This window comes from Vicugna pacos, chromosome 20, assembly GCF_048564905.1.
Source record: "Vicugna pacos chromosome 20, VicPac4, whole genome shotgun sequence".
NCBI lineage: Eukaryota > Metazoa > Chordata > Mammalia > Artiodactyla > Camelidae > Vicugna > Vicugna pacos.
Genome location: NC_133006.1, coordinates 23,725,029 through 23,752,350, shown reverse-complemented (window position 1 = coordinate 23,752,350; position 27,322 = coordinate 23,725,029). Strand labels below are relative to the sequence as shown.

Sequence of the window (27,322 nt, the reverse complement as noted above, 5' to 3'; positions counted from 1 at the left end):
CCTCTGTCAAGTAAGTAATGTCATCTCATCTACTGGTACTGCTACCAAATGCAAGTTCCTGTGCCCCACGCAGTGAGGCCAAAAAGATACTGAACTGTTACAGTTTGGAGCAGAGAAAGATTTATTACTGGGCCAAGTAAGTGAATGGGTGGCTCAAGCCCCTCAAACCCCTGAACTTCCTGGAAGTTTTCAGCTAAGCATTTTTAAAGGCCAGCTGAGACTGGCGCATCCCAGGGTATGTGATCAGCTGTGCACAATTCTCTGATTGGTTGATGGTGATCAATCCCTAGGCCCAGAAGGTCTGGGGGCTACATGCTCATGATCAAGTAATTTCTTCTGTTTGGTCATGGTTTCTAGCATCTGAAGAACTCAGGAAATATACATGAGATACTATTACCTGGGTACTTCAGAGAGGAGCTGCAGCAGAGGATATGGGGGAGAGGTCTGTCCCATGAAGGCCCCATAGGGACTTACTTGGTTACAATTCCCTGCTTTTCTTTGATACTTCTCTACTTGAGGAGATCAGGTGCTGGACAAGAAGGGGAATAGTATTTTGGACAGAGAGGTTAATCATAAACTCAGCAGAGGAACTCAGTTTCACTCTCCAATCCTGTTTCATCCCAACCCAAGTCTTTCAGGGAGTAGGGTGATGGCCACTCTGGCCGCTTCCTGCTTAAATGGGGCATAGTCCTACCTTGATTTGAGGAATGGACACTGAGTTGGAAATATTTCTGAGTTCCAAGTCCTGGATCAGAGTCTTGTATGATTAAGATTAAGATCTCATTCCCTGAGGAATTCAGGAGAATAAGCCTGAAAACCAGTCTTACCTGGCACTTTGGGGGAGACTTGTAGCCAGGTAGCCAGTTGTCTACTTTTATCTGAGTAGGTTTTAACTTTTCAGGTGGTATTAACCTATATATAACAAGAGTTATTGGTCACTACACATCTTTTTTCTGCTAATATCTGATCTAAAGCAATTTTATTGTCTAAAAACTTAATAGTTACAAGAGGAGACCTTGAGATCATGAGGTTGCAGCTGCCATAAGCCAGCAGACACTGCTTTGAGAGTGGCTGGTGGTGTCCCGAGTATGACACAGCTCAGAAAATTAGAGTTCTTAACAACACAGGAGTGTGTCTGAAATCACGTCCACAATGGCCACCTAGTTTTACTTTGGACCACAGCTACTCTATTTACACTTTCAAATGCATTCTCCTCCTCAGTGCCCAAAGCAGATGTACAATGCATGTCCAAAAGACCATAAAGCAGGCCTCTTTGGTCAGTAAAGTTTAAGCCAAGGCACACATAAGCCAGAATGACTCCCCCATATCTCAATATGTGCAGATTTCCCCATCATTTCCCCTTTTGATTACAAATCTTTCAATAGAAAGCACTGATGATGAGAATACCTGTCCCTCGATGCTGGGGTGGTAGCTCCTGCCCAGGTTTAGATCATGTGCCTTGCTGCTAGGCCTCCTTTATATTTGCCTCGTTAACCACATTGGGGAAAACGAATCAGACATTGTGAACAGGCTCACATGTATGTTCATCAGGTAACACAGGCTAAACATTTGATCACTCATCCAATTGTTACACAAGCATGATTCATGTGCTTTTAGCAATAAACTTAAAGCAAGCGTTGTTGTACATCATGAGTAGTTATACTCTGTGACAACTCCGTCAGAGAATTCTTTATATCCTAAACACTGGGGGCAATATTGATAGGAAGAAAAACATTTGATAAACAGGTCAATTATAAAACATAGATTAAAAGCCAGTAATACTTCAGACAACCAAAAAATTATAACCATATTCATCAGTTCACTCAATCCTATGCAAACAATCCCTTCAACAGTTTCATGAAATCAGTTTTCTTTAGACTTCTTAAATATCTTACCTAGCTCAGTAGTATGATTTAAAAGAAATCTGTACTTGTCAAAAAGTCCTTTTTATGAATCTTCTTTTTTTGGGGGGGGGGTAATTACGTTTCTTTATGTATTTTTAAATTAATCTTTTATTTTTTAGTGGAGGTAGTGGGGATTGAACCCAGGACCTTGTGCGTGCTAAGCACGCACTCTACCACTGAGCTGTACTCTCCCCCTTAAATTGTTTTTTGAATGTTCTTGAAGATGAAGTAGTTCTGCAGAGTATCAGCTTAACTGTCTATGAATGACAGAAGACCCAAAAAGACAAGGTAAGAGATCCGATCACAATGTTTTTGACAAAGAAGCTTAATCAGGTTGCTGTGACATACAACATTCCAAGATAACCACCAGAATTATGCCTGACAGTATTATACTAGCACATATCTAAATTTCAGAAACTTTGTATAATTTCTAGAGTACCCATATTAACAGCTGTATGATGTATAATCCAAGGAGGTTCATCAGTCATTTGACAATACTTCCTGTGCAATGCAACATACCAACCAATACCAGTTAAATATTTTTTTCTGAGATGTCTCAGGGGCCCTCTGAAGCATCCCAAAGCCAGCTGAAGTCAAAAGAACTTTAATTAGAATTTGATAGAAAGCCTGTCAAAAATATCACGTAAGTTTCACACAATCTATTATCAGAAGTATTCTAAGTAAACTTGTTCTCTTAACACAGAGGGACCAAATCCAGTCCTGCACCAGCCTACTTTGAATAACAAAATCCATTTACCTAATTAAGTTTAATCTAATCTCAGCCTGATCGTGCACAGAACTTTTTCAGGGCGCCCTTTCTTAACAACCTTTCCTCAACTTCCTCTATCCATATTAGTGTGTCCCCTTTTGTCCACATCTAGAACACCCAGCTCTAGGACAAATCAGTTTTTTCCCCTCAACAAACGCAATTCCATTCCTCATACCTTTTTTAAAAATTTTAACTCAAAACACTGCTATACACTGAAATGTCTCTCCCATTACTTCCAGTAGCTTCATTTACATATTTAAATTAGAATCCTCAATTCTTAAAAATCTTAAACTCCAGTGAATGTTTCAGTATCTTATTTTGTTTGGGAATGATCTTGCTGTTCAACTATTCAATAAATTTCCATCATTTAACTTTATTTAGCACAACTCCAAAATTTTAAGTTACCAAATATCTGCAGAGATCATTTTTAAGTAGACATTCCTAAAACTAATTATTTCCAAAGAGTTCACCCAAAGGCTCTTATCTCATCTGCATCTCATTTACTTATAAGAATTTCATACCAAGTTAATTTTTTCTTTCTGCTGAGAAACTCTGCAACAGAAACATGAACCTACTGACCTGTAGTAAACCTAGATACAGTAAGACATGTCTGTATTGATTATACCAACAAGCTCAAGCTAGCGTTCATATCAGATCAACTCAATATTGAATATTTCTTAGATCCCATGAACCTGAAATTTGTTCTATCTAGCTTATTTTGTACTTAGAAGTATTTAATTTGCAAGCACCGACCTTCGAGTCAATCAAGTAGAACTCACTTACAAGTTAATTTTTTACGTAAAGACAGAACCAGAGACCTCAGTTGTTCTGACTGACTTTTTTTTTTTTTTTTAGTTTTTTATTTTAATCCTTCCTAGAGGAATAGAGATTTGAATGAAATCGACTGACTTTTTAAAAACCTCTTTTTTTCCCTCGACAGCTCAGGTAGATCATCCACATCTCAAAGGCACAGGAAGAGAAATACAAATTCCTCTTCTAACTGCTTTTATAAAACCCAACCATCTTGGCTATTTTCAGGGATTTTTTTCCCCAGTTCCCAAATCGCCACCTCAGTTTAAAGAAAGAATAGTAATAGACAATAATATATGTATCATTCGCTCATACTCACATGCCTCACTTTTAGCAAAATCAGGAGAGAGCAGGATTTGGACTCAGGTACCACTGAGACTCTCAACCCACCCCCACCCCCCGCCAAGATAAAAGCCAAAGCAATTGCAAAAGGCCCATTTTGATATAATAGCAGACCCATTAGGGGCCATTGTTCTGATCTGAGGGAGTACTGAGCCCAAACAGTGTTACAATAAAAAATTTCATTAATCTTTAATTTTCAGGAGCACAGCTGAAGGCCTCCCAGTTTTGCAAAATACACCCTAGGGGGATGTTAAGATGGAACAGAGCTCCGATCATCCATACTTCGTTATTCACAGCTGATGTTATCAAATATCAAGAAAATGGTCTCTCACGGTCACAGTTCCCTAGCCCCCAAAAGGGGGATTCCCAACCAATGCCCCATCAGAGATGAAGCTGAATGAATGACCAAGGCTAGAAAGGGAAAATCTCAACCAAAGATGAGCTACAGGTGAAGCAAATGCAATAGAGGATACCTGGATGTCGTCACCCGTGAGCCCTTTTACTTGCCAAAGATGTCTCAACTGATCAATGCAAGTACTAAAACACACAGAGATAACAAATATGGTCCCACAAATAAAAGGTCAGATGAAGTGTAGCCTCAAAATTCATTTCCACTCGCAGACGGAGGATTCCAGAGTGGCCTGGCTCTTAAAAGAGAATGGACCCAGGGTGTCTTGTACTGAGCCCAGAGCAGCTCCCTTCCCACAAGGGAATGACTCCAGATAGAGTGCAGAGAGTTCCCAGCCTGTGCAAGCAGGAGCGACTCACCCCAGACTCACCCCAGGTGACACTGAATGTGGACCATAGCTCTGGATGTTTTTCAGCTCCAAACAGCCTCATGCTGTGGGGCAGCTAGCGCCTGTTAGGGAGAGTCCCTCCCAGTTCCTAAAGCAAAGAGGCCTCCAGCAGCTGCTGGGACCCAGGATAGAGGCTGCTTTGGGCCAGGGTGGACCTGTTACTGGCACAAACTCCTAGGCTGGCCTTGCCAAAATTCTTATTGATCACAAGTTCTTGTGCCCAATGCACAGTGAGGCCAAAAAGATACTAAAAAGTTGGAGTCTAGAACACAGAAAAGTTTATTGCTGGGCTAAGCAAGGAGAATGAGTGGCTAATGCCCCCAAAACCCGAGCACCCTGGAAGGTTTCAGCTGGGAATTTTTAAAGGCCAGCTGAGGTGTGGAGGGTGTCCCAGGGTATGTAATCAGCTGTGCACAATTCTCTGGTTGATGGTAATCAATCCTTAGGTGCCAGAAGGCCTGGGGGCTCTTTGCTAATAATCATCAAGTAGTTAATTTCTTCCATTTGGTAGTGGGTTTTAGCATCTGAAAAAAACCTCAGGAAATATGTATGAGACACCATTATTGAGTATTTCAGAGAGGAGCTACTGCAGAGGATATAGGGGAGAGGTCTGTCTTGGGAAGTCCCCATAGGGTCCTGCTTGGTTAAGTGGTTAAGTACTTTATCTAACCTGAATTACTTGTTCCTACTGCAAAGATAGGAGAAAGGTTTAGTCTTTTCCTGTGTTTACAGTAGTGTAAGGAGCTGGTGTAAAAGTGTCTTCAGTGGTGGCAAATGAATTTCCCTTTTTTTTTGTATACATGGGTCCCCTTGTGGGAAATTTCCCTGTGGTCCCCTTGACTTTATCAAGTGCCTTACTGAGACTCAGACATACTGAGACACTGGCCTTCCTCTGACCTCTCCTTTTAGAACTTTGACTAAAGAACTGCCACTGGGGCTGGCAGGACATCCCAGGGAACCCATGTTAGTTGCTCTCTACCAGGCTCCCACCTCCAATGGCAAGGGCACCTTAATGTCTTACCAATCTTGCTGGAGGTTAAACAACACACGTCCCTTAAACTGGGTAACAGCAACAATGCAAAGTTAGCTGGGCTGAAGACACCGAAACAATAAGTTGATTTTGCATCTTCACTCTTCCTTTCATCCTCACCCTCTCTTGATGCACATTGGGTCATTCACTCTGGGTGAGATAGGCTGGGACATGGGGCCTGAGCCCTTTGCTCAGTGCTTGCATAGGCTGCGATGTGGGACTCTGGGCTGCAATGCTTGCATTGGGACAGAGCAATAGAAAAGAAACTATTAAGGCACTAAAAATAACTGTGCATGAGCAGTTGGCTGGGGCAAGTTATGAACAAGATACAAAAAGACCCAACACCCAACTGCCACTTTGAGATGCTGGGAGCAGAGGCAGGGTACTGGTGTGTGATCCTTGCACACAGCACCACCAAGGGGGTGGGCAGACCACCTAAGCCACCGCTCCGGCCCTACCCCTGGATCTGCCCCTACCCTCACCCCTCTTAAGGTACCAGCTCACCAGGGAGTGAGCAAGGGAAACTGTTACTTATTTTCGCTCCCTTGTGCTGCAGCAGGAGTCCCAGCAAAGTCTTGCCTTAATTTCTCATCTGGCATCTTATCAATTTTTATTGATTAAGGAGGCCAAGAACCCTGGTCAGTAACATGGGTACCGCCTTTGTGGCTGTATTTTGCCAAGTTACCCAGTGATCTCCATTTATCTTTTTCCTTCTGTTTATTTACTTGTTTATCTCCCCCTATTTCATTTTATTTTACTTTTTATTTTCTATCTATTATTATATACAAGAGTATATAACAATTCTGTACAATTTAAAGGAGACTAAAACAACATATTCACCACTGAGCTTAAGACCTAGTACTTCTAAATACGTGGCTTGCAGATTTGAGGGCCACAGGAAACGTGATTTCTGGCATTAGTCCCACAGGAATGTGAACTTTTGTTAGGAATTTTCCAGAGACACTGTTATTTATTCTGCCCCACCCCCCACTGTTTTTTCCTCTCTCTATTCACAGCAAAGATGGAGGCCAGTTCACCCACTGAAGATGTGGCTTTTTGATACTTTATTTACAAAGAAAGGTAGCAGCCTGTGAGCTGTAGTTTCCCAATTTGATTTAAAAAAAAATATTGCATTAGTGGGCTGGAGGTATAGCTCAGGGGTAGACTATATGCTTAGAATGCACGAGGTTATTTTAAAAATATACTGCATTAAAATATGATTTACCTGGATTCCTGAGTTTTTTGATGTTCTTTTAAATTTTGTACCCTAGGCAGTACTGCTATGTCGTGAGCAGAGCAGGTTGGAAAAAGGCTCTTATTTAATTTTGTTACCTAAAAAAAAACAGTGCAGGAGGCTGCAAATAAGAATGGTTTATTTGGGGTCTTAAGAATTACAGTTTGGGGGAGGAGGGTATAGCTCAGTGATAGAGTTCATGCCTAGAATGCCGGAGGTCCTGGGTTCAATCCCCAGCACCTCCACTAAAAAAAAAATTAAGAAATAAACCTAATTACCTTCCCCCACCCCTGGATAAAAGGAAGACAAAGTTAAAAATGAACCTCACTATCTAGGGAAAAATTTTTTTTAAATAAAAAAGAATTACAATTTGCGGGAGAGGGTATAGCTCAGTGGTAGAGCATGTGCTTAGCATGTATAAGGTCTTAGGTTCAATCCCCAGTACCTCCATTAAAAAAAAATAAACCTAATTACCTCCCCACAAAATGAAAAAAAAATTACAATTTGGGAGACACAGGTTTGGGTAACCTTGAAAGAGTGTTCTGTGAAAGAGTCAGGGGCTCGTAAAGACAAAAAGCCACAGGTTGTTAAAAGTTGCCTGGTGAGAATTGTGATTGACTAAGTCCGAAAATATGTGTCCACAGAGAATCACAAGTTGTTTTAGGGCAGGGGTCTGATAAGTGGACTGTCATGAGTTATTTTACAAGTATCTTGAATTTCTGGCAGGTGTTCTGGATGACTTCATAAGACCAAAAGGTGAGAGTCCATCCAGGCTGAGAGCCGCTTAAGTCATGCTTCCTTAATGGCCTCCTAGCTCCATTCTGGAGCGCTCTCTTAGCAATACTGACTCCATTTTGACATCCACTCACAACTTACAGAACTTCTCAACACCTTGGTTTTGTACCCTGACTCCAAATCTGTGATCTGCTGAAATCCTGACTTGAGCTCTGAGCATTGACTGATGTCCCCAGGGCAAATGCCAGCTCCAGGGCTCATTTTTCTAGGTTCTTCCTATTATTTATGGTTTTTGAAGATTCTCCTTACTTTTCACCAGCTAAGCCTTACGCTAAAAATGTGTTTTAAAAAATATTTTATCCAGAACATTAGGAAAGGGAAGACCTACCCTTTCATTGTGGTAATCCTTCCTAATCCTCTTTCGGGAAAAATGATGGACAACCTCCTGCTTCTGCCCGATAATGACTTCTGGTTGTCAGGACTGAATTAGTGAAAAAGTGCACCTGATGCCTGGTCCCCGGTGTTTGCTGCTCAATATTACTTGTTGGGCTCTTTTTCCATTGTTTCAGAGCAGCCTGGTAAACAGGAGAGCCCAGAGCCCCTCCAATCCTGAGCCAAGGGGCTGGGGGAGGGGTGAGAGTGTGTGCCCAGCAGGAGGGCCCGTGCTGGGGGGTGGGAGCTCCAGGTTAGAATCTGGCTGCTGACCCAGGTGGCACTCACCATGCTGTAGTCTTCCAAGTCCACTTTGTCCCATTCGTAGAAATGAGCACTCTGCCTTCCCCTTTCAGTTTCCTGTCACTCCTTCCAATTCCCCCTTTATATTATAAGAAAAAAAGCCAACCAAACAATCAACAGTTCTTCAACCCTTTCTGTACCCCTGACTTGTGTTCAAATCTGGTTTTCAAACTTGAATATGCATTAGAATCCCCTGGAGGGTCTGGTAACACTCTGAGTGCTGCGTCCCACCCCCAGAGCTTCTGACTGCAGGTGCGGGGAAGGGGGTGGTGTCGGGATGGGGGAGGTCAAGCAACCTGTTCCCAGGGGCTGCTGCCGCCCACCTGGGACCACACTTTGAAAACCACTGGCCCAGCTCCTTACCCTTCCTGGGCTTGTCTTTCCTCCCGTATTAAGCATCCACCATGTGCCAGGTATCATGGCGGGGTTTAAGATGCCCGGGTAAGTAGGCAGGTTTGGTCCCTGCCAGCTATTATGGCTATTGTTTTTTAGACACAAACTCTTACTGTTGTAACAATTTCTCTTTTGAGATCTTTTCTTCAGTGTTTTGAAATCTATTCTTCCTAAGTCTAGGCTAAACGTCTGAGTTTCTCAAAGTGCAGCCCAAAGACCCCAGCGTTAGACTCTCCTGCAGTTCCCTTTAAAAATGCAAGGTTGCAGGGTGGGTAATAGCTCAGGGGTAGAGGGCATGCTTAGCATGTATGAGGTCCTGGGTTCTATCCCCAGTACCACCACCATTAAAAAAAAAAAATCTGTTATTAAAAAAAGAAAAAACAAACGAAAACCAAAAACAAGGTCCTGGACAGATTCCAGAGATACTGAACCTGCAGGCAGGTCTGGGGTGGGACCAGGGCTCTGGTTTCCAATGACTCCTCCCCACCCTCTTCTGAGGAGGAGATCCTTCCTTGAGGATCCTCTCTCTTAGCTGAGGGTTCTTGGCTATGAAGAAGGAACACTGTCACTTCCTCATAAGCCCCCCGTCACATATACTTCACGAGGCAGTAGCTCATGGGTCGGACACTCACGGTATCATTTCCTCTCTTTCCTCCAATGTTTCTGATAAATAAAATTTTAAGGACTTACCAGATGTGTAATTCTTAGTGTCATTAACAGATATCCCAATTGCTGCATATGCCACCCCCACCATACTTCCTTGGGTCATATCTGTTTCTCGATTGTATTTGAGAGGCAGACCCCCCATCCCCATGACCATGCTGCCTGTGTTTCTCTCCGTTATTCCTCCCTCAGATGTCCCTGTTTCCTCCGGCAGGCCCACAGATTCTGCCTCTGCATGTGTGTCCTGTGTGGTAACAATGTGGTTTGCTGGCCAAGGTAAAGTATTCCATCAGTTTACTCTGCGAACTGGCAATTAAAGGGGAGAAATTAAGCATTTATCCTGCCTTTCCCATGCAAACCACACTTCATGGTAACCCGACAGCCTGGATGAGTGACAGGTTTTTTTTTTTTTAATCTGGAGAATTCTACCTAATACATGAGGACAAAATAACAGAATTTAAAAACCAGCATTTCCCAACCCCTCATGAAATAACTGATTCAAGCAAAACTCATCCATCAACGAAACTTTCAGTTGAAAGGTTGATGGGGAAATCTTACAGAGGGGGTGAGTCAGGCTATGGCCATATGAACCCATGGCTCAATCTCAGCTTTACTCTGAGAGGGGCAAGCAGACAGTGCTTGCTTCCTTAGGGGGCACCAAAGGAAGCACAAAGCCCCTGCAAAGGAATCTTGTCCCCCCTCAGATGGACTCTGAACCTAATTAGATCTTTTTTGATAACTGGAAATACAAGGGATGGAGGAAGAAGTTAAATGAGGCTCTGAGGAAGAAACACGAATCCAGGGGGAGGAACATTCTACAGGACAAATGAATTATTTTTGTGTAGATGGTATTAGAAGAGAGAGAAAGAAAAGAGAGGAGGTGGAACTACTGTAGATTACAAAGACTAAAGAGATATCGGGGTAGGGGAGGTATATAGCTCAATGGTAGAGCGCATGCATGAGGTCCTGGGTTCAATCCCCAGTACCTCCATATTAAAGAAGAAAAAGACATCAAGATGCAATGTGTTGATTTTCTTGGCATCCTGATTTGAACAAATCAACTGTAAGTAAGACATATTTGAGACATTTGATGAAATTTGAACATCAACTTGGTTTTAGATTATACCACAGTTACTGTTAATGTTTCGGGTGTGCAATGGCATTATGATTATGTAATAATATATTCCGTTCTAAAGAAAGAGATGCATACTTAAGAATGTAGGGGTGAATGTCATGAGGTCTGGGATTTGGTTTAAAATACTTCAGCAAAGGAAGCAGAAAAAAGGGTAAGAAGCAACATGGTAACTTTTTTTAAGTTTTTTTTTTTTTTGAAGGGGGAGGTAATTAGGTTTATTAATTTACTTTTAATGGAGGTGCTGGGAATTGAATTTAGGACCTTGCGCATGCTAAGCACACACTCTAACACTGAGCTATACCCTCCCCACAACGTGGTAACATCTTGATAATTGCTGAAACTGGATGCTGTGGTACATGGGGTTCATGAAGCTATTTTTTTTACTTTTGTGTTTTTGAAAATGTCTATAAAAGAAAAAATTTCCAGTATTACCCAGTTGACCACAAATTCTGGATAGAACACAACAAAATTACACCATGTCTTCACAGGCAAGGGGATTATTCCATCTCTTCCATCAGATAGGATATTATCCTAACATTTCTTAGAGAAGCAGTTGAAAGTAACACAAATCTCTGCAAATGAATGTGGCCTTTATCCCTTTATGATGAAGACATAAAGAATGTCTGGACCATTCCTACCATCTTGTCCAGGCACTGCATTTCCTTTCCGTATGGAAGAAAGCTGTGGTTCCCACTCAGCTGCAAGCCATCTAGGCTCTTTTCACAGCATCTGTGTTTAGGATGAAGATGCTGTTTTTTCCCATAATCGCCACAGTGCTTATTTCTCCGCCAGGCCGGCCTGGGAGAGGCTTCCATCTGCACTTTACACACCTGCTCCCTGCTTCATGGAGGACAGTACCCCATCCTGCCTTAGACATACAAAACAGCCAGTTTTTAAATACCTTATGGGGCTCCCCCTCCTACTCCTCATTACACCTCTGAAGAGCAATCCATTTTTCTGTGATATGAAAGAATGTGAAAGGGAAAAGATTTGATTTGCCGAAGTCAGATTTTTCACAGGCAGTAAGCACACCAGCTTCCTCCCCAAATTCACTCCCAGTCTTGCACGTGTACACAAGGAAAACAGATGTGAAGACGTGCATTGACAGAACCACAGAGACTGTAAATATTCATTCTCCTTCATTTAAAACATTCATTAAGTATAAACAGTTTGATTCATAAATAGTCAAAGTGAGTGGTGCACCTCATTCCTTACCCTGCAACCAAACTTCCTGCCCTTCTGGGACTTTCACCAACCCTCTTCAAAGTGAAGATCTCACCCCAAAGAGGTAAGCCTTTCCAGATTCCCTGAGTTGACAGTTATTTAATGCTACAAGCCCACCAAGCCCTGCCCAAGAAAACGACCAACTGTTGTCCTGGGAGGGCAGAGAGGGCCTGGGGCAGACCCAGCAATGTGGAAGGGAAGTGCTCCCAGGTGTGGGCACTCTTCCTGTGGGGAGGAGCCAGGATTTTAGTCCTAGAGATTTCCCTGTCAAAGAGAAGCTGATTTCCCAAAAGACTAGAATCTAAGGGAAGGTGGAATGGTCTTCTAGGGTCGTCCAGCAGACCCTGTACAGACCCATGGTCCTGAGGCTCAGTCCAGGGCCTCCTACCCCCATGGTAGGTATGCAGCTCACAGGCTCCCATAGATGCTGACTTTGGCCAGGGAGATGCTCTCTGTGTACTGGTTCCGGCCTTTCTCATACAGAACATAAAGCTGAGGGGCCTGCTCCTCCCCACCCACGCTGCCCTCCAGGGTTGCCAGTGAGGAGTAGCCACTGGGCCCTGGCCACAGCTGGACCGTCTCCTTCCGCCAAGAGGTACCGTTACTGAAGCTCCAGCGCAGGGTCAGGTTCACCCCTGGGGACAGCAGCAGAGTCAGGGGAAGGAAAGTCTAGATGACAGGGGCTCCCCCGCTGACCCCACCCGGCCGGCACTCACGGAACTCTGGATGGGCAGGGTTGGAGAAGAAGACAATGCCTGAGCTGGTGGCTACGGCTCCTGCAGCAACTACAGGGTCCACGAGCTCGGGGTCAAAGGTCACATCCCGCGGCCTCAGCGTCTCGCAGGCGTCGTAGCTGCGGAGGATGATGCGGCAGCGGCAGTGGTAGTTGTTCTGGTTCCGGGCATTGATGACAACTGAGCCGTCTGGGAGCTCATAGGGCTGAGGGGACAGAATGGGGCTTCAGGAAGATCCAGGGAGGGGGCAGCAAACGGCCCTGTCCCGGAGGGAGTGAGGCTGTTGGCACAGAGCTGGGAAGCCAGACCCTGGGTCCACGAGTGAACCGCTGCTCTGAAGGACACAGCAGGTTGAGTGGATGGGGAACCGCCCATGGACTCCTGACCTGGCACTCGTCGGGGTTGAAATCGTTTTCCCGCTTGGGCTGGCCGTAGGGGATGCCGCTGATCCCGCTCCCATAGCGCCAGGAAGCACCATGGTCATCACTGAGGAGGCAGAAGACCCCGTCCCGCTCCAGCGTCCCATGGCCACACACGATGAGCCGGCCCTTTCGTGGCTCCTGCTGTTTCTGTGGGAAAAGCCACAGATGGAGACACTGAGGGGGCTCAGAGGCAGGGAAGGGGAACCCAGCACCTCCCAAGTGTGAGGACTCACACATCTGGTCCTCATCTGTTCTGTCCCTGCTGGCTGACAAGTATCGCACAAACAGCCACTGTCTGATTTAAGAAGCTCTTTTGCAGAATAAGCTCCTTCAGGACATCCAGGGTGTACTTTGGACAGGCTGTTCACAGGACAAGGGGCCCAGCCACAGAGTAGATGGGAGCTTAAACCCAACCTGTGCTCACAGACCAAGCTGTGGACCATGGCACAGGCTTGTGTCTGCCCAAAGGAAGGTTGTCTAATCTGCATGGGATTTTCTAATTTATTTTCTAATCTGTACATGGCTTAAGCAGCCCTGTTGACAGCCCCCAAAAAGGGAAGCCAATGGCAAAGTCCCACGTTCCTTTGGTAGGGTGTTGCTTACTGGATGTCCCTTTCTTCCAAGGAATCCCATCTAAGACAGAAAACCTGTCTTCTCCCTGGGAAGGAGTTCACCTGGGGGCAGATTCTCTACAAGACAGCTCCAGCCACCCATCTCAGGACAGAGACCTGAATGCCAGACCCCGGGCCGGGGGCAAACATCTCGGTGCCTATATCCAAGGAGAGGTTCCGGGGTGAGCTCCAGGAAACACCGTCATCCTTGCTCCACACCAACATGGTGGAGGCCACCTGGCAGCCAGCCTTGTGAGCACAGAGGGAGTAGAAAAGGAAGACCACTCCTGTCGTTGCGTCGCTCACCACGGCCCCCAAGTTTAGCCCATCTGGGGTCACCCCATCGTCCACAATGAAAGCTGTTGGAGACCATGTGCTGCCTAAAGAAAAAAGGGAGGAAGCCCAGGCTGAGCGCTCTGGAGGTGCCCTTTCCATTGCTCCCTGCAATTTTGACCCCTTGCTAGGGACCAAGGCCTTTTGATGGCCCCTAGGCCTACAAGACCTGCCCCTCCTTACCTCTCTGATCTTATCTATTCTATCCTTGCTCACTCCATCCAATCACACAAAATCCTTCCCATTCCTGAAATACTTCCCTTCCTTGAGGCCTGTGCCCAAGCTTGTGCTGCCTGGTGCACTCTTTCTCTAGGCTCACTGACCTCCTTTGAGTCTTTGCTCCAATTTCATCTACTTAAAATTGCAGTCAAACTCTGGCTCTCTCCATACCTCTTGCCCTGTGTTTTATTTTTCTCCACTGCACTTATCACCTTCTAGCATAATACATTTACTTATTTATTATGCTTATTGTATCTTCCCCCCAGTAGAATATAAGCTCTGTGAAGGCAAGGACTTTTGCTCTATTTTGTTCATAACTGTATTCACAGAACCTAGAACAGTGCCAGATAACTGCCCTGGACACCTTCCCTTCTTAGGTTCTATCTACCCCTCAGGGAACCAGCAGCTTCAGGGCCCTAAAGCAGATCAGGCTCCCAACCCATCCAACCTCTTGCAACCCAGGCATCTTTATACCCTGGTCCATAGACCTCCGCAGAGCAATGAACTTGGCTCCTTTATCTGAGGCTGACATTTTTCTGGCCTCAGCGAAAGCAAGAAGAGTGCCCCGAGGAGTGGTGGTGATGAGCGGGATGCGGAAGGTGTCCACAGAGCCGATCTGCTTCCCGCTCACCCACAGTAGCTGCTCCATGGTCACCAGCGGATGAACCTACGAAGGGAGGAGGAAGGGTCAACAGAACAAAGGTGACTTGGGGTTTTAGGGCGAATGAATAGCGGCTCGGAGTCAGGTTCCCCTGGTATTGGCAGGGTGATGGGGATCCGCAGTGGGAGCAGGGGGTCCCAGAACAAGGAAGGGGAACCCTGAGGAAAGTTTGGAGTGAAACCAAAGGCTCGGAGCAGCGGGGGAGGGACTACGAGGGGAGAAGGAATCATTTGAGACAAATTCTCAAAAGGGGAAGGAGCTCGAATGAGGAGACTCAGAAAGAAGGAGGACAAGAGCGCAGAGAGGAAGAGGGACTGGGAAAGGAGGGGAAGGGGTTGGAGAGTCCCCCAGATAAGAGGGGGATCAGCAGTCCGCGTCCCGAGGAAACAACCACGCAGGTCGGGGATGGGGCTATGCAAAGGGTGACTTACCAGACTGAAGTCGTTCTTTGTCCTAGCCCCGAATGCTGCCGGAGACAAAAGCAACAGAAAGACAGAGGCAAATAACTGAATCCTACAGACTCCCCAGAATCCCAGCATCCGCGGCCTCCCGGGTCTGCCCATGGGCACTGCGCTGGGTCGCCCCGCAGTCATCTCCACCCCGCTGCGGCCGCGACCCTGGCCCCCAGGACTAGACGCGGGCTGGAGTCGGTCAACTGACTTCAGCCCTTTAAATGCTCAGATGTCATCCCAAACCTGCCCCCGGCCCAGCCGCGCTTCCGCGTCTTTAATTGGCACACTCAGTCCTCCCCACGTGACCTTCAACTCCTCAGCGCTACCTCTTTCAATTGGCCCTCTTTGAAGCCCCAGAGCGCATGATCCAGACGGGAAACCTATTGGCTGGGGTGAAGGGGGCGGCATGACTCCGGAGGCGCCCTTTGATTGGTTGCGACACCTGGGGCGCGTCATAGGGGCGGGGCCTATTTTAAAGAGCCAGGGTAGGGGAAAAGGCAGCATGTAGTCCTGGAGGAAATAAAAGAAAGTTTTTGAGAAAGGAAAATATCAATCTTTTAATAAAATCTTTTTACTACATAATCGAGATCTGGAAGGTGAGGTGGGGCTGGGAAGCTGAATAGGCGGGGTGCAGTCCCGGATCAGGCTGCGTCTTTCATTTCTTCCTCTTCTTGTCTCCCTGGGGCGCCGCGTTCTTCTTGCCCAGAATCTTCAGAAGGCTCTTGGACATGTAGTAGGGGCGGTCCATGGAGCCATCGTTCCGCTCCAGGTCTTCCACTGAGCCGTGACATAGACCCGTTAGAGCGGACATTTGGGGGGCCAAACCCACTCCCCGGGAAAATCAGGGACTAAGAGACAGCTGCATGGTTTCCAGGCTGTGCCACCACCGGCTGTTTTTTTCTAGCATTTTTTGTAACCTACTGGGTGGGTTATGTAATATCAGTTTCCTCATCTGAAATGTGGGGTCAATAGTACTATATTTCATACAGTGATTAATGGTAAAAATACATGTCGATTGCTTAGCACAGAGCGTGCTACATACGAAACCCTGAATGAATGCATACAGTAGGGTAGGAAAATCCGCACTCACTACAGCCACCTGCTGGGAAGACTCCTGTGGCTTCCCTAGATTTTCAAGGGGAGGGGAAGATACGGGGTGGGGGGCCTCTTCCCTGCAATGCTCCTTCTAGGGAGAACCCAGGCGCCTGGGAGCTCCCTCCCTTCTTTCCTCCCAAAAACCTGGCCTGAGGATGTAAGAAGAGGCTCCCTCTGGCTCTGGCTCCTGTAACTCACAAAGTAGCTGTTTCTAGAAGCACCAAATCTCCAAAAAAAGCCTAAACAATCTGGTACCTTTAAGTTGGGGAGAGGTGGAGGAGGGATATCACTCACAGAAACAGAGGAAGAGAGTATCCACACACATGCCAAAAACGCTGAAGAAGCCGCTGGCGATGACATAGGCCCCCATGATGGAGGTCTGGAAGACACAAAGCCGGTTAGGGTTCCTCTGGAGAGTTGGAGGGTGAGGCAGAGTGGCTGAGGGGTGTCACTCACCATGATAGGCAGCCAGTAATAGTTGAGGTGGGGATTCTCAAAGTCTTTACCCAGTCCCTGGATGCGACCAGTGAAAAAAAAGAAGGACAGGACCCCTGTGGGAGAGAGGTCAGTGTCACTCCTCTGAGGTCATCTGTTAAGCTGCCCAGCATCCCTGTCCTCTGTCCGCGTAACTCCCTGCCCTGGTCATTACCTACACCTCCAACCACGAGTAGCTTCCCAAAGAACAGCAGCAGGTCTGTGACTTTGTCCAAGACGACCACCCTGTACAAGGAGTTTGGGGAGGTTGGGGGTGAGAGGCTTCGCAGGGCTGGGAACAGAACTGGCTATATAAGTTGCCATGACAGATGCAAAATGAAAATTGTTCACATTTCAAGATGAAGGCAGCAGAGATTAAACCCAGCTCAATGCACCTTCTGAGCATAGCATGCCCATGAAGCTGGCCTTGAGTGGGAGATTACGGAGGTGGTGGTGGCGGGTGGGCAGTGATAGCCTGACCTGATAATGTTCCGCATGAGCAGCATGAAGGCGTTTTTGGCTGAGACACAGAAATTCTTCCCATAGATGGCAATCTGGGTGAGGTGGGAAGTTCAGAGTTAACCTGTGGTGAGTTACCTGGGCCAGGGTGGGAAGCCTGGGTCAAGGACCCCCAGAGCAAGGCGTTGCTCAGGGAGTGGGGCTCACCATGATGTATGCATTGCGGTTCAGGAACTTGATAAACTTTTCCAAACACCAGAGGCAGCACTTGAAGCAGCACAAGATACAGCGGGCCATGGGGTTCTGGGCTCCTGGGGGTAAGGAGGGCTCATGTTTGGTCACTGGCCCCTGACAGCCCCTCCCCAAGGATCCAGCTGCCTAGCTTAGCCCTGCCCAGCCCCCAGTCTCAGCTCACCTCTCAGTTTGTGGTCAATGTACTCCAGGATGACTCGGGCTATCTGCACCAGGGTCAGGATGAGGGCTCCGAAGGCTAGTGACCCGGTGTGGTAACTGCACAGGACTTAGGGAGTTAGAGGCAGCCTCAGGACCCCTGGGACTCCCAGGGCCACAATAGCCAGCCCCTGCCCCAGGCTTACCGGAGTGTGCGGATGAAGGCAGCACTCAGGGGAAAGGTAGGGATGTCCCGAGGCTTGTGGAAGGCCCAGTAGAAGGAGGCAAAGGCCCCAGCCAGGACACACTGGCCGAAGGCCAATACCCAGTTGATGGTCCAGAAGAGCCCCAGGACCCCATAGATTTGCAAGTTGAAGAGAGAACGTTGTACCAGGCCTTTGGACAAGTAGCCCTGGAAGACGCACATCAGCCCTGGGCACGAGGTGTTCGGGGTCTGGGCCTGGGGAGATGGGCAGAGGAGGCTCGTTTCCAGCCAGCTCCTGCCTCTCCCAGAGCAGAGGGAAGTAACAGCCTTTCCAGAGCTGGAGAAGCTCATTCCTTCCAGGAGATCCATCTCCAGGTTCAAACAGGGTTCAGCTTGCCTACTGTGTGAGTATAATTAGTTTCCTTCAGTCTCCAGCCTGCGGATGGGCACCAGAGCTCCCAGGGCATGTGGGCTGAGCCTTAACGGTATGAAGGCAGTGTGATCAGGAGCTCTCCCTCCCACTCAGGCAGCAATCCCCTCCCAGAGCAGCCTCTGCAACTTCAACCAAAACACTCCAGCAAAATGGAACAGACTGGGTATCAGGTGATACTAAGGAATTGTTCATTTTGTTGGGTGTGATAATGGTGTAGTGGTTATGCTTTTTAAATATGTTGAGATCCATCCTGATATATTGATAGGAGAAATGGCACAATGTCCAGAATTTGCCATTAGAAACTCCAGAAAAAAAAATTGCAGGCTGGGCAGTGGGTGGATGGGTAGGGAGTTACATGAAGCAAGAACAGAGAGCTGAAGGTTATGAAATCTGGGTACAGGGATTCTCTACGTTTGTGTGCATCTGAAAATTTCCCTCATAAAAAGTGAAAACCACAACCTGGCTCCTAAAGCAAAGGAAATAAAAGCCAAAATAAACAAATGGGACCTAATTAAACTTAAAAGCTTGTACCCAGCCAGGGAAAACATCACCATCGAAAAGACAAGCTACTGAACGGGAGAAAGGATTTGCAAATGATGTGACAAAAATCTTGATAATTGCTGAAACCCAATGTTCGTTTGAAATTTTATAAGAAAGTAAACCAGTTTCTACTGTGTAGGTAATTGTGGGTTTCAGTCAGTCCCCACTGCTACATGGAATCTAAGTAAGTCGAAAGCGAACACATTTGGGGCTTTGTATACCCAGCTCCCAGCACATAGAGAGTCCTCCTTAGATGTAAAGGACTTCCCCCTCTTTCTTCAGTGGGGCTAATGCCTGTGGGCACAGCCCTTGATCCCAGCTCTGATGCAGTGGCAGTATGAAAGCTTTGACCGTTAAATACCTAGAAGTCTGGCGCCGATCTCTGGGAACCTCACAGGGGAGAGTTTGGGGAAGCAGCTACTTTCCCAGGCCCCCCAGGGAGCCCCACCTGCCTATTGCCTAGGACACAGTGTTCTGAGGGAGGAAGACTGCCCAAAAAAGCCCGAAATAAAACCCATCTAGAGTTATCGGCTCTCATCAGATGCCAGGCATTGTACTAAGCACTTTCATGTGCACAATGTTCTTTAATCTTCTCAGCCCCGCTGAGGCACAGATATTAAGATTTATCTTCATTTTACAGGTGGGTGGACTGAGACTGAGAGGGTGAAGTGGTTAATTGTCCTCTAGGCAGAGGAATGTCCTGGGGAGGGATGGAGAACTTCTGGTACCCATCTGCCCGGGGGCCTGGCCCTGCTTTCAGGCACAGCCTGCCTCCTCTTCCAGCACAATGGGTAGCTCAGCGGGAGATCTGGATTCTGGGGACTGCTTCCCTCTCTGGTTCTGCTAGGGGCCTGCTGTGTGACAGTTACTTAGCCCCTTGCCCTCTCTGGTCCTCAGTCTCCCTGGCACAATGAGGGATTTGGAGCAGTTGGCCTCTGAGGTCCCCTTAGCCCTACTGGTGCCCCTCCACATCCACCCCAAATCCTCACCAAGGGATCACATGATGTATTCATCAGCGCTTTCTCACAGCCCGGCAAGGTGGCGTTGGGTGCCCAGAACACATACTGAGGTTGTCCCGATGTGGCCAGGTACCCAGAGAGGAGTCAAGGAAAGCATGGTCATATGGGGGTCTCCAAGGTCCCCTCCTCAGCAACCCCTTCCTGTGCAGGCTCTTTACTGCACAGTGGCTGAAATTTTCTTTCTACGCAGGGCTGCCTGGAGGAAGGGATGCCTCCCTCCAATGGTACTGAGGCACTGCACAAAAAGGTACTGCCCTGTCCCCTACTCCCAAGGACTCCAGGAGGGCCCGGCCATGTGGGCAAAGGATACAGAGCAGTCATGGCCCAGTAGGCAATGCAGATGAGCAGGAGGACAAAGGTGACCAGCGGGTAGAACATGGTAGACATCATCTGTCCTACAGCCCTGCAGGGAGATGACAGCGGTCCACCAAAGGAGCTAGCCCCCGAATCCCCACCCATCCTCTCACTGGGCAACCCTGGTATGGCCACACCTCTGTCCTCTCCAGGGCCTGATCCATCCCCCCAGGCTGAGCACACCGTAGGTGTTCTCTGAACAAACTGAATTGAATAAATCAGGCTCAAGGGAACTATAGAGGAAACTAGAGTCACAAGAAGCTGCCAAGGCAGCTTCAGGGAGAGTAAGGGCCTGTTTCATGTTCTAGACACTTGACGAGACACTAATTTAATCCTTATGACAGCAGCCCTAGGGGTAGGAACTGCTGTTACACCCATTTTACAGATGGGTAAACTGAGGCACAGAAAAGCTAAGTCACAGCAGTGTTAACCACCATGCTGTGCTGCCCTTCTCCTCCAGTGCTCCCTGCCACAAAGTCAGCATTCCCATCCTGGGCCCACATCCCTGCCCTCTGCCCCTTCTTTCCAGACAGGCCCTGACTTGCTAGCCTCCTCCAGGAGGGAGATGGCGATACGAATCCGCTGCCGCAGGAAGATGAGCATCAGCAGCAGAATGCCTTCCAGCACGGCCAGCACGATCACTAGGGTAGACGGGGCAGAGGGGCCTGGGTCAGGACCAGGGCCAGGCATGGCCCAGGGCCACCCTTGAGTGGCAGGTGGTTCATCGGTGGGCAGGACACTCACAGGCTGCCAGCCAGGTCTCCTGAACTTTGCCGTAGGCGCTGAGGTTGGTGGTGATGCCCAGCTGGGAGATGGAGGCACCCTGGTCCCGCAGCACGCTGTATTCTTTCCAGCAGTGGTATATACCATAGGCCAGCACGCCCAGCACCCCTACGATCAGCACAAACACCAGGGGCCCGGCCACCAGGCGCAGAAGCAGGATAAACAGCAGGCTCAGGACCAGAGCCACGCCTAGGGCACTGCGGGCAGGGTGAGGCAGGTGAGGGTCACCCCACATCCCCCAAACCTTTCCCCTTTCAGAGGTCCCCAGTGTCCCCAGATCAGACCCCCTCCACCCCACCGCCCCTTATAAATCCTGTCAAGCTTGGGATCCATTCTGAGCTCCAGCTCCTCCTCCCTGATCCAAAGCCTGTGTTTCATGGAAGGGAAGGAGAGAACAGGGGTATCTGGTGACTCACACAAGAATCCAATACCAGGATTGGGCAAAGTCTTCAAAGATCTTGACACTGATGTCACGGCCATTGAGGCCATCAAGAAGACCACTGTTGGGGAGACAAAGTCAGATGGGGCTGTGGGTGGGATGGGGTGCGGGACAGGGAGGTGGGGGCAGGGGGGTGCCCACCTGATGCCCTGGGAGATGGATGTGTTGGAGATCCCTGTGAGCTCGGGCACAGTGCTATTGGACCATGGGAAACAACGCCCTAGAGCTGGAGGGAGAGAACCAGGTGACTGGACGGGAGGGCCCAGAGCTTTACCTTGAAAGTCTCTGGCCCCCACTCTAGCCGAGTTGAGAGTTGAGAAGGGTTGTGCCCTCTTCAGAGGGCTGCTCTTTTTTCTTTTTTTAATGGGGATTGAACCCAGGACCTTGCGCATGCTAAGCACATACTCCACCTCTGAGTTATATCCCCGTGCCCTGGGAGTGCTGCTCTTGATTCTGCAGCCAAAAGGGAGCTCCTGTCCCAGGAACCCAGTCCGTGTTTCCTTCACTGTCTCTTAATGTTCCTTCCTCCCCTCTCTGCCACTGCCTGCCCTCCTCCCCTCTGGCCTACCTCTTAAAGCACCTCCACCCTCAACCCTGCCAACCTTCAATCCAGCCTCTGCCAGAGTGCCCGGGAGACCATGACCTGGTCTGGCCTGGACCTCAGAATTCCAGGGCTCTAAATCACTGCAGCTCAGACACCTCCAGACGCCCTGCCCTGGAGAGTGCCCACATCTTAAAGCCAGGCTTTAAGACCCTGTTGTCCTAGCCCAGCCACTTTCCCCTCCCCTCTGTACCTTTGCTCTCTCTCCTCCAGAAATCCCATCTGTGATGCCCTGTTCAGTTCCATCTCCACCTCACCTCCTCCAGGAAGCCCTCTCACCCCACCCCTATCTCCTGTGGCACCTATCACATGCCTACAGGGCCATTTATCACCACCCTCAAGGCAACTTTACCAGGTAGGCTCGCTTTGGCATTTACATTCTAAAGATGAGGAGACAAGGTTCAAAGAGGCTGTCATTTCCCCGAGACCACACAGCTGGAAAGTGCTGAACTGAAATCCAGATCTATCTGACCTTTGGAGCCTATCTGACCTCATTGGAGACACTTCCTATGGCATGTGTATTGAGAACTGGATATCTTTTTTCATGCTGTTGTTAATTTTTTTCTATTAAAAATAACATTTACTATTGCACAGAAGAGCATAGAGGGAAAATAAAAAAGTCAACTGTGATCCCACCGCCTGGCCATACTCTCTTTAACATATTTGGGTGAACATCCTTCCAGTCTGTTCCCTATGCTGATGCACAAAGGCAAGTGTAGGTTCTCACGGCAATCTCATGCGATCTCTTCATGAACCTCTCTGATCGTACCACCTAGAATGCAGTTCAGACGGGGAGCAGTTTTCATCTTCCCTTCACCTGTCCCCAGTGCCCGGCACACAGCAGGTGCGTGATCAGCACTGATGATCTGATTACAGGGTCATGCAGCAGAGAAAAAATGAAGACCTTGTGCTCATTCCAATTTTGTCACAGACAAGCTGTGTGACTTGATTTCTCTGAGCCTGCTTTCCTCGTTTGAGGAATGAAAATACAAGACTGGCTGATGTTTAAGGAAGGTATTCAACTTCTCACCTGGAGTGGAAGGGAGGAGGAAACTGGGGCAGAGCTCTAGTTGCAGGCTTTCAAGCACTTCCTGGGGGGTGGGAAGAGGAGAGACAGACACACAGACACAGCAGGATGAAGGAATGAGTCCCCCTCCACCACCATGATTATCTACCCAATTCCTGCTTCCACCCCTCTCATTGTGGACCCCCCTTGGCAACAGCAATGATTTTGGGGGCAGCACTCACCATATCCCCAGACACCCCTGGCAGACAAAAGCTCCTATTTGCAGCATAGAAGACCTTCTCAACCGTCTGCGAGAGCTGCTCCGGCTCCACGGTCCATGGGACCACTGGACAGGAGGACACACACACCTGGGGGCAGAGAGCATGCTAAGGGGCTGGTATCCAGACCCTGGGGGAGATCTGGGGGCAGAAGCAGGACCCAGGCTCTGACCTGGGGTGTGGGGCATTCCAGACCATTCTTGGCGACCGCGATGATGTTGGTGGTTAGGACGCAGCTGAATATGTTGAAGTACAGGAGATATGGTTTATCTCTGCAAGAGAGAGGGAAGCGTATACACCAGGTCTTGGGCAGGCCTCGGGGAAGGAGAGGGACTGCCAGGGCTGCATCTCAAGCATGCAATGGGCCCAGTGTGGCCTAGACACACACCACCCACTTCCTGGCCTCAGGATGCTCAGCCCAGCCAGGGAGGAGGTATGGGAGACACCAGAAAGATTTCCAGAGTAATTCAGCATCACCACTGCTAATAAATGGTTAAGAGCTTGAACTCTGGAGCTAAATCATCACCCAGCTTTATGACCTTGAGCAAGTCACTAAACCGCTCACTACCACAGTTCCATCATATGTAAAATATTAGTACCTACATCTCATAGGGTTTAAATGAGTCTGTGTGCAAAGTACATTGCCTGCCTGAAACACAGTAAATGCCATCTAAGTGGTAGAGGTTTTATTATTTATCGAACATTTTCTGCATGCTAGGAGCGACAGCATTACTTCTGGAATCATCCCTGTGTTTTAGACGAGGAAATCAAAGTTCAGAGAGGTTAAGTACCTTTCCCAAGGTCACAAACCAGAACTTACTTAGCCCAGTTGGGGATTCAAATGCCAGTCCAAAACCCATGCCTTCATCATTGATGCTACACTATCTCCCAACTTGGGGGGACTCAGAAGCCACTAACCAGCAGTGGAGGCTATTCAATGTGGCCTGGAGTGGTGAGATTCAGGGAGGCTGAGTGGGGCATGGAAACAACAGGGGAAGGGTCTGGAGCCCGAGTAGAGGTGGGTGGTCCCCTGCCCATCCCCCACCTCACCTCCCTCCAGCCCCCCCCCCCCCCCCCCCCGCTTCCTGCCTTCATACTCACTTGTTTTGCCCAACCCCACAGTATGCCCCAGTAGAGTTCCTGGGGTAGAGGACTTGCTGGGGGTCTCCATACACCCAGGCTGGAGACAGAGACACAGAGATGAATCACAGGAGGGGGCAGGTATTTAGGAAGGAACAGCCATGGGTGTAGTCCCTCCCTGGGACAATGAAGTCCCCCAGCCCACCGCCCCAGGTCTGCATAGCCAGAAACTCACCCACAAGTCCCACCGCGATGTAACCCAGAATGAAGACAAAGAAGAGGACAAAGCAGATGATATCTGTGCAGCTCCTGGGAGAGAAATGGGAGAAACCTTTGGAGAGGAGATGCTGGGAGGGGGCGTGGTCTGGAGGTGTCACGGTTTGGGGAGTTGGGGGACGCTGGAAAGTAAGCATAGGTAGGTTTCTTTCTTTCTTTCTTTCTTTCTTTCTTTCTTTCTTTCTTTCTTTCTTTCTTTCTTTCTTTCTTTCTTTTTCTTTCTTTTCTTTCTTTCTTTCCTTTCTTTCTTTCTTTCTTTCCTTTCTTTCTTTTTTAAAGAAAACCCTTTTTTTTGGATAAGTAAACTGTCTTCTGAAGTTTAACACCAGAAAGTGTACCATTCATAAATGCTCAACTGGATGAATTTTCTTTCCCAAAGGGCACAGGCCTGTGTAGCTAGCTCCCAGGTCAAGAAATAGAACATCACCAACACCCCGGAAGCCCCCTTTTGTCCCCTCCACACATGACAGTCTCCTCAAGGCCACCACTGTCCTGGGGAAAGATTTTCTTTTCCCTCACAAGTAGATTCTTACCAATATTTCAGTAAATATGAAGCAAAAACGAGACACTGCCCCTCTCCCCAGATGCTGCTGCCCCAACCAGCGCAGTGCCCAGAACTCACCTGTTCTTGATGGGACCTCGAAAGGAGGGGTCATATTTGGCTGGTTTTCCTGAAAGGCATGGGGAGGAGTGTGCAGAGTGAGGCAATGAGAGGAGTCTCTCCCCCCATTTCCAGTCCCTCCAAATCCTTCCCCACAGCAGGCTCTACCCGGCACCAGGTCCTACCCAGCCCTAGGAGTTTGGTGGGAGATGGACAGGGGCAGGGCTGGCAGGAGGGACATTACAGAACAGGAAAGGTAGGATCAAGGCTTGGTCAGCAGCTTCACTGCTCACCCACAGTGAACTCCAACTAGGCGGCCTTGGAGGGAGGGGAGAGTGCAGTCTTTTCCAGTCATTTACTGCTCACACCTCAAGGCCCTCGGCCAGGGGCCAGGAAACTGCCTTCATCAACTTCCCCAACCCTGGCTCCTTTCTCCAGAGTCTCCCTCCAGCTGGGATGTGGGACTCTGTGTTCAGCCGTCTCAGTTGCTCTCACACCCCCATCCTTGTCCCTCTCCCCTCCCCATACTCCTTCCCAGGCCAAGGTGGGCACAGATCTGGAGCCCCTCAGGGAGGTCACAGCCCCGCCCTACATCTACCTCAGCCCATCTCTCTACCCTTTGGCCCCAGGCTGTGGGGAAAGAAGCTGGAGCAAAAGGCATCAACTCCTGCAGGGCCTGGGGAGGGAGGGGGCCCCTGTAGACCCCCCCGCCCCAAAGGGACCTTAGTCTCCAGGCTACCGCCAGTCCCTGGGAGACCAGTCAGAGTGACACTTGAGCCCGGCTGTTGAGATTGTGGCCACGTCCTGTTCCTGGTCCTCCCTGAGTACACACAGGGAGGAGGTGGGGCCAGGCAGCCAGGGTCCCATGTGGGCACCGAGGAGGGAGTACAGAGGGCTGGGCAGGAGTGTGGGAAGGGGTGCGGTCCATTCTTCTAGGTGCTCTGGACTCTGTTCCTCCATGATTCTTGGACATGATGTCAATGATTGACCCAAAACCACTCCAGGAAGTCTCCTGGGAGTCCTCCCTCCTCCCTCCCCTCACTCCCTTCTGACCAAGCTTCGCCTCTGGGAGGCCCCTCCCTTCGGTTCCCTCCTTTCCAGACCAGGAGTTCAGATCCCTCAAACCCCAGGGGACCTCTGCAGGCGGGCCCCAGACCTTACTGCTCACAGGGATCCCAGAGGCTGGCCCCTCTCCCTTCAGACTCCCCCACCTTGCCCCCCACCCCTAGCCCTCGGGACTCCCAGGACAGACTCTCAGCTTCCTGTTCCTCACAGAGATTCTGGAGACAAGCTCCCTGCCCCTCTCCTCAGGCCTTGCCCTTCACAGGAACCCCAGAGGGCCGCTGCCCCTGTTCCTCAGTGTACTCTCAGATAGCCTCCCTCCTAACGGAGACCCTGGGTGCAGGTCACCAGTCACCTTTCCATCAAGATCCGCAGCCCTGACTCTTCATCGGGACCCCGAGCAGAACCCACTCCCCTGCCACTCCTCACAGACTCCAGCGGGCAGAACCCCAGCACCTTTTCCCCTCAGAGATTCAGTGTCCAGGCGGAAATTCCTCCTCTCAGGGATCCCAGCTCACCCGTCCCAGTCCCAGGCTCCGCAGCACGTGACACTCCCAGCCCGAGCCCCTTCCCCACTCTCCCTGACTCTGCCTCCTGTTCAGACTGCTTCCCAGGGCCCAGGCCTAACACCACCCACTCCTCCCAAGGACTCCAGCCCCGACTCCTCATGGAGACCCCAGCTTTACTTCCCAAATTCTCCCCAGAAATGGCCCTCAGCCCCTGAACCCCATCCTCCTCCCAGGACCCTGACTCTACCTCCTTCCATCAGCTTGTTTCCTGCGCCCTCCCCTCAGGGACCACGACTCCTCTCAGCTCCTCTCCCTGTGGTCCGTCCCAGCCTCCATACGCCGAACGGCCTACCCTCCCTCACAGGGTCGCCTCCGTCATGGGCTCCCCACCCCAGCCTTGCCTGCAGCCTTACCGTAGTTCTCGTCCTGGTCCTGTTTTCCCCCCATGGCTCAGTCTCTGGAGTGATTGGAGCCTGGGAGACCTGGCCGCTCACCTGCTACCTGCCCCGCCCACC

The 27,322-nt window shown here is 49.1% G+C and overlaps 2 protein-coding genes across 3 annotated transcripts; both read right to left on the bottom strand.

Moving 5' to 3' along the window:
* Window positions 1–11,667: 11,667 nt before the first annotated feature.
* On the bottom strand, window positions 11,668–15,510 carry NEU1 (neuraminidase 1). Its single transcript, XM_006215345.4, has 6 exons — window positions 15,183–15,510; window positions 14,565–14,757; window positions 13,656–13,918; window positions 12,892–13,074; window positions 12,488–12,710; window positions 11,668–12,406 (listed from the first exon to the last, which is right to left on the bottom strand). The coding sequence occupies exons 1-6, from the start codon at window positions 15,342–15,344 to the stop codon at window positions 12,180–12,182; spliced, it is 1,251 nt and encodes a 416-aa protein (XP_006215407.2). The 5' UTR covers window positions 15,345–15,510; the 3' UTR covers window positions 11,668–12,179.
* Window positions 15,511–15,823: 313 nt separating this feature from the next.
* On the bottom strand, window positions 15,824–27,305 carry SLC44A4 (solute carrier family 44 member 4). 2 transcript variants are annotated; one of them, XM_006215346.4, is made up of 21 exons: window positions 27,221–27,305; window positions 25,258–25,306; window positions 24,595–24,668; window positions 24,381–24,459; window positions 23,452–23,551; window positions 23,244–23,369; window positions 23,026–23,086; window positions 21,536–21,620; window positions 21,372–21,455; window positions 20,917–21,152; window positions 20,714–20,813; window positions 20,129–20,221; window positions 19,789–19,891; window positions 17,828–18,081; window positions 17,647–17,741; window positions 17,439–17,542; window positions 17,253–17,326; window positions 16,948–17,018; window positions 16,755–16,849; window positions 16,593–16,677; window positions 15,824–15,980 (listed from the first exon to the last, which is right to left on the bottom strand). In XM_006215346.4, the coding sequence occupies exons 1-21, from the start codon at window positions 27,252–27,254 to the stop codon at window positions 15,859–15,861; spliced, it is 2,124 nt and encodes a 707-aa protein (XP_006215408.2). In that variant the 5' UTR covers window positions 27,255–27,305; the 3' UTR covers window positions 15,824–15,858. The 2 variants fall into 2 exon arrangements, with proteins under 2 accessions (XP_006215408.2, XP_072800803.1); XM_072944702.1 differs by lacking the exon at window positions 23,244–23,369.
* Between the last annotated feature and the right edge of the window lie 17 nt (window positions 27,306–27,322).

Coding starts and splice junctions, on each gene's coding strand:
- SLC44A4 (XM_006215346.4), bottom strand. CDS start 27,254: ATGGGGGGAAAACAGGACCAGGACGAGAACTACG. Junction 17,742..17,827: donor GCCTTCATCCGCACACTCCG/GTAAGCCTGGGG, acceptor AGTCCTGTGCAG/TTACCACACCGGGTCACTAG. Junction 16,678..16,754: donor ATTACTGGCTGCCTATCATG/GTGAGTGACACC, acceptor TGTGTCTTCCAG/ACCTCCATCATGGGGGCCTA.
- NEU1 (XM_006215345.4), bottom strand. CDS start 15,344: ATGACTGCGGGGCGACCCAGCGCAGTGCCCATGGGCAGACCCGGGAGG. Junction 13,075..13,655: donor GCCCGGGGTCTGGCATTCAG/GTCTCTGTCCTG, acceptor CTTTTCCCACAG/AAACAGCAGGAGCCACGAAA. Junction 12,711..12,891: donor TCAACCCCGACGAGTGCCAG/GTCAGGAGTCCA, acceptor CTGTCCCCTCAG/CCCTATGAGCTCCCAGACGG.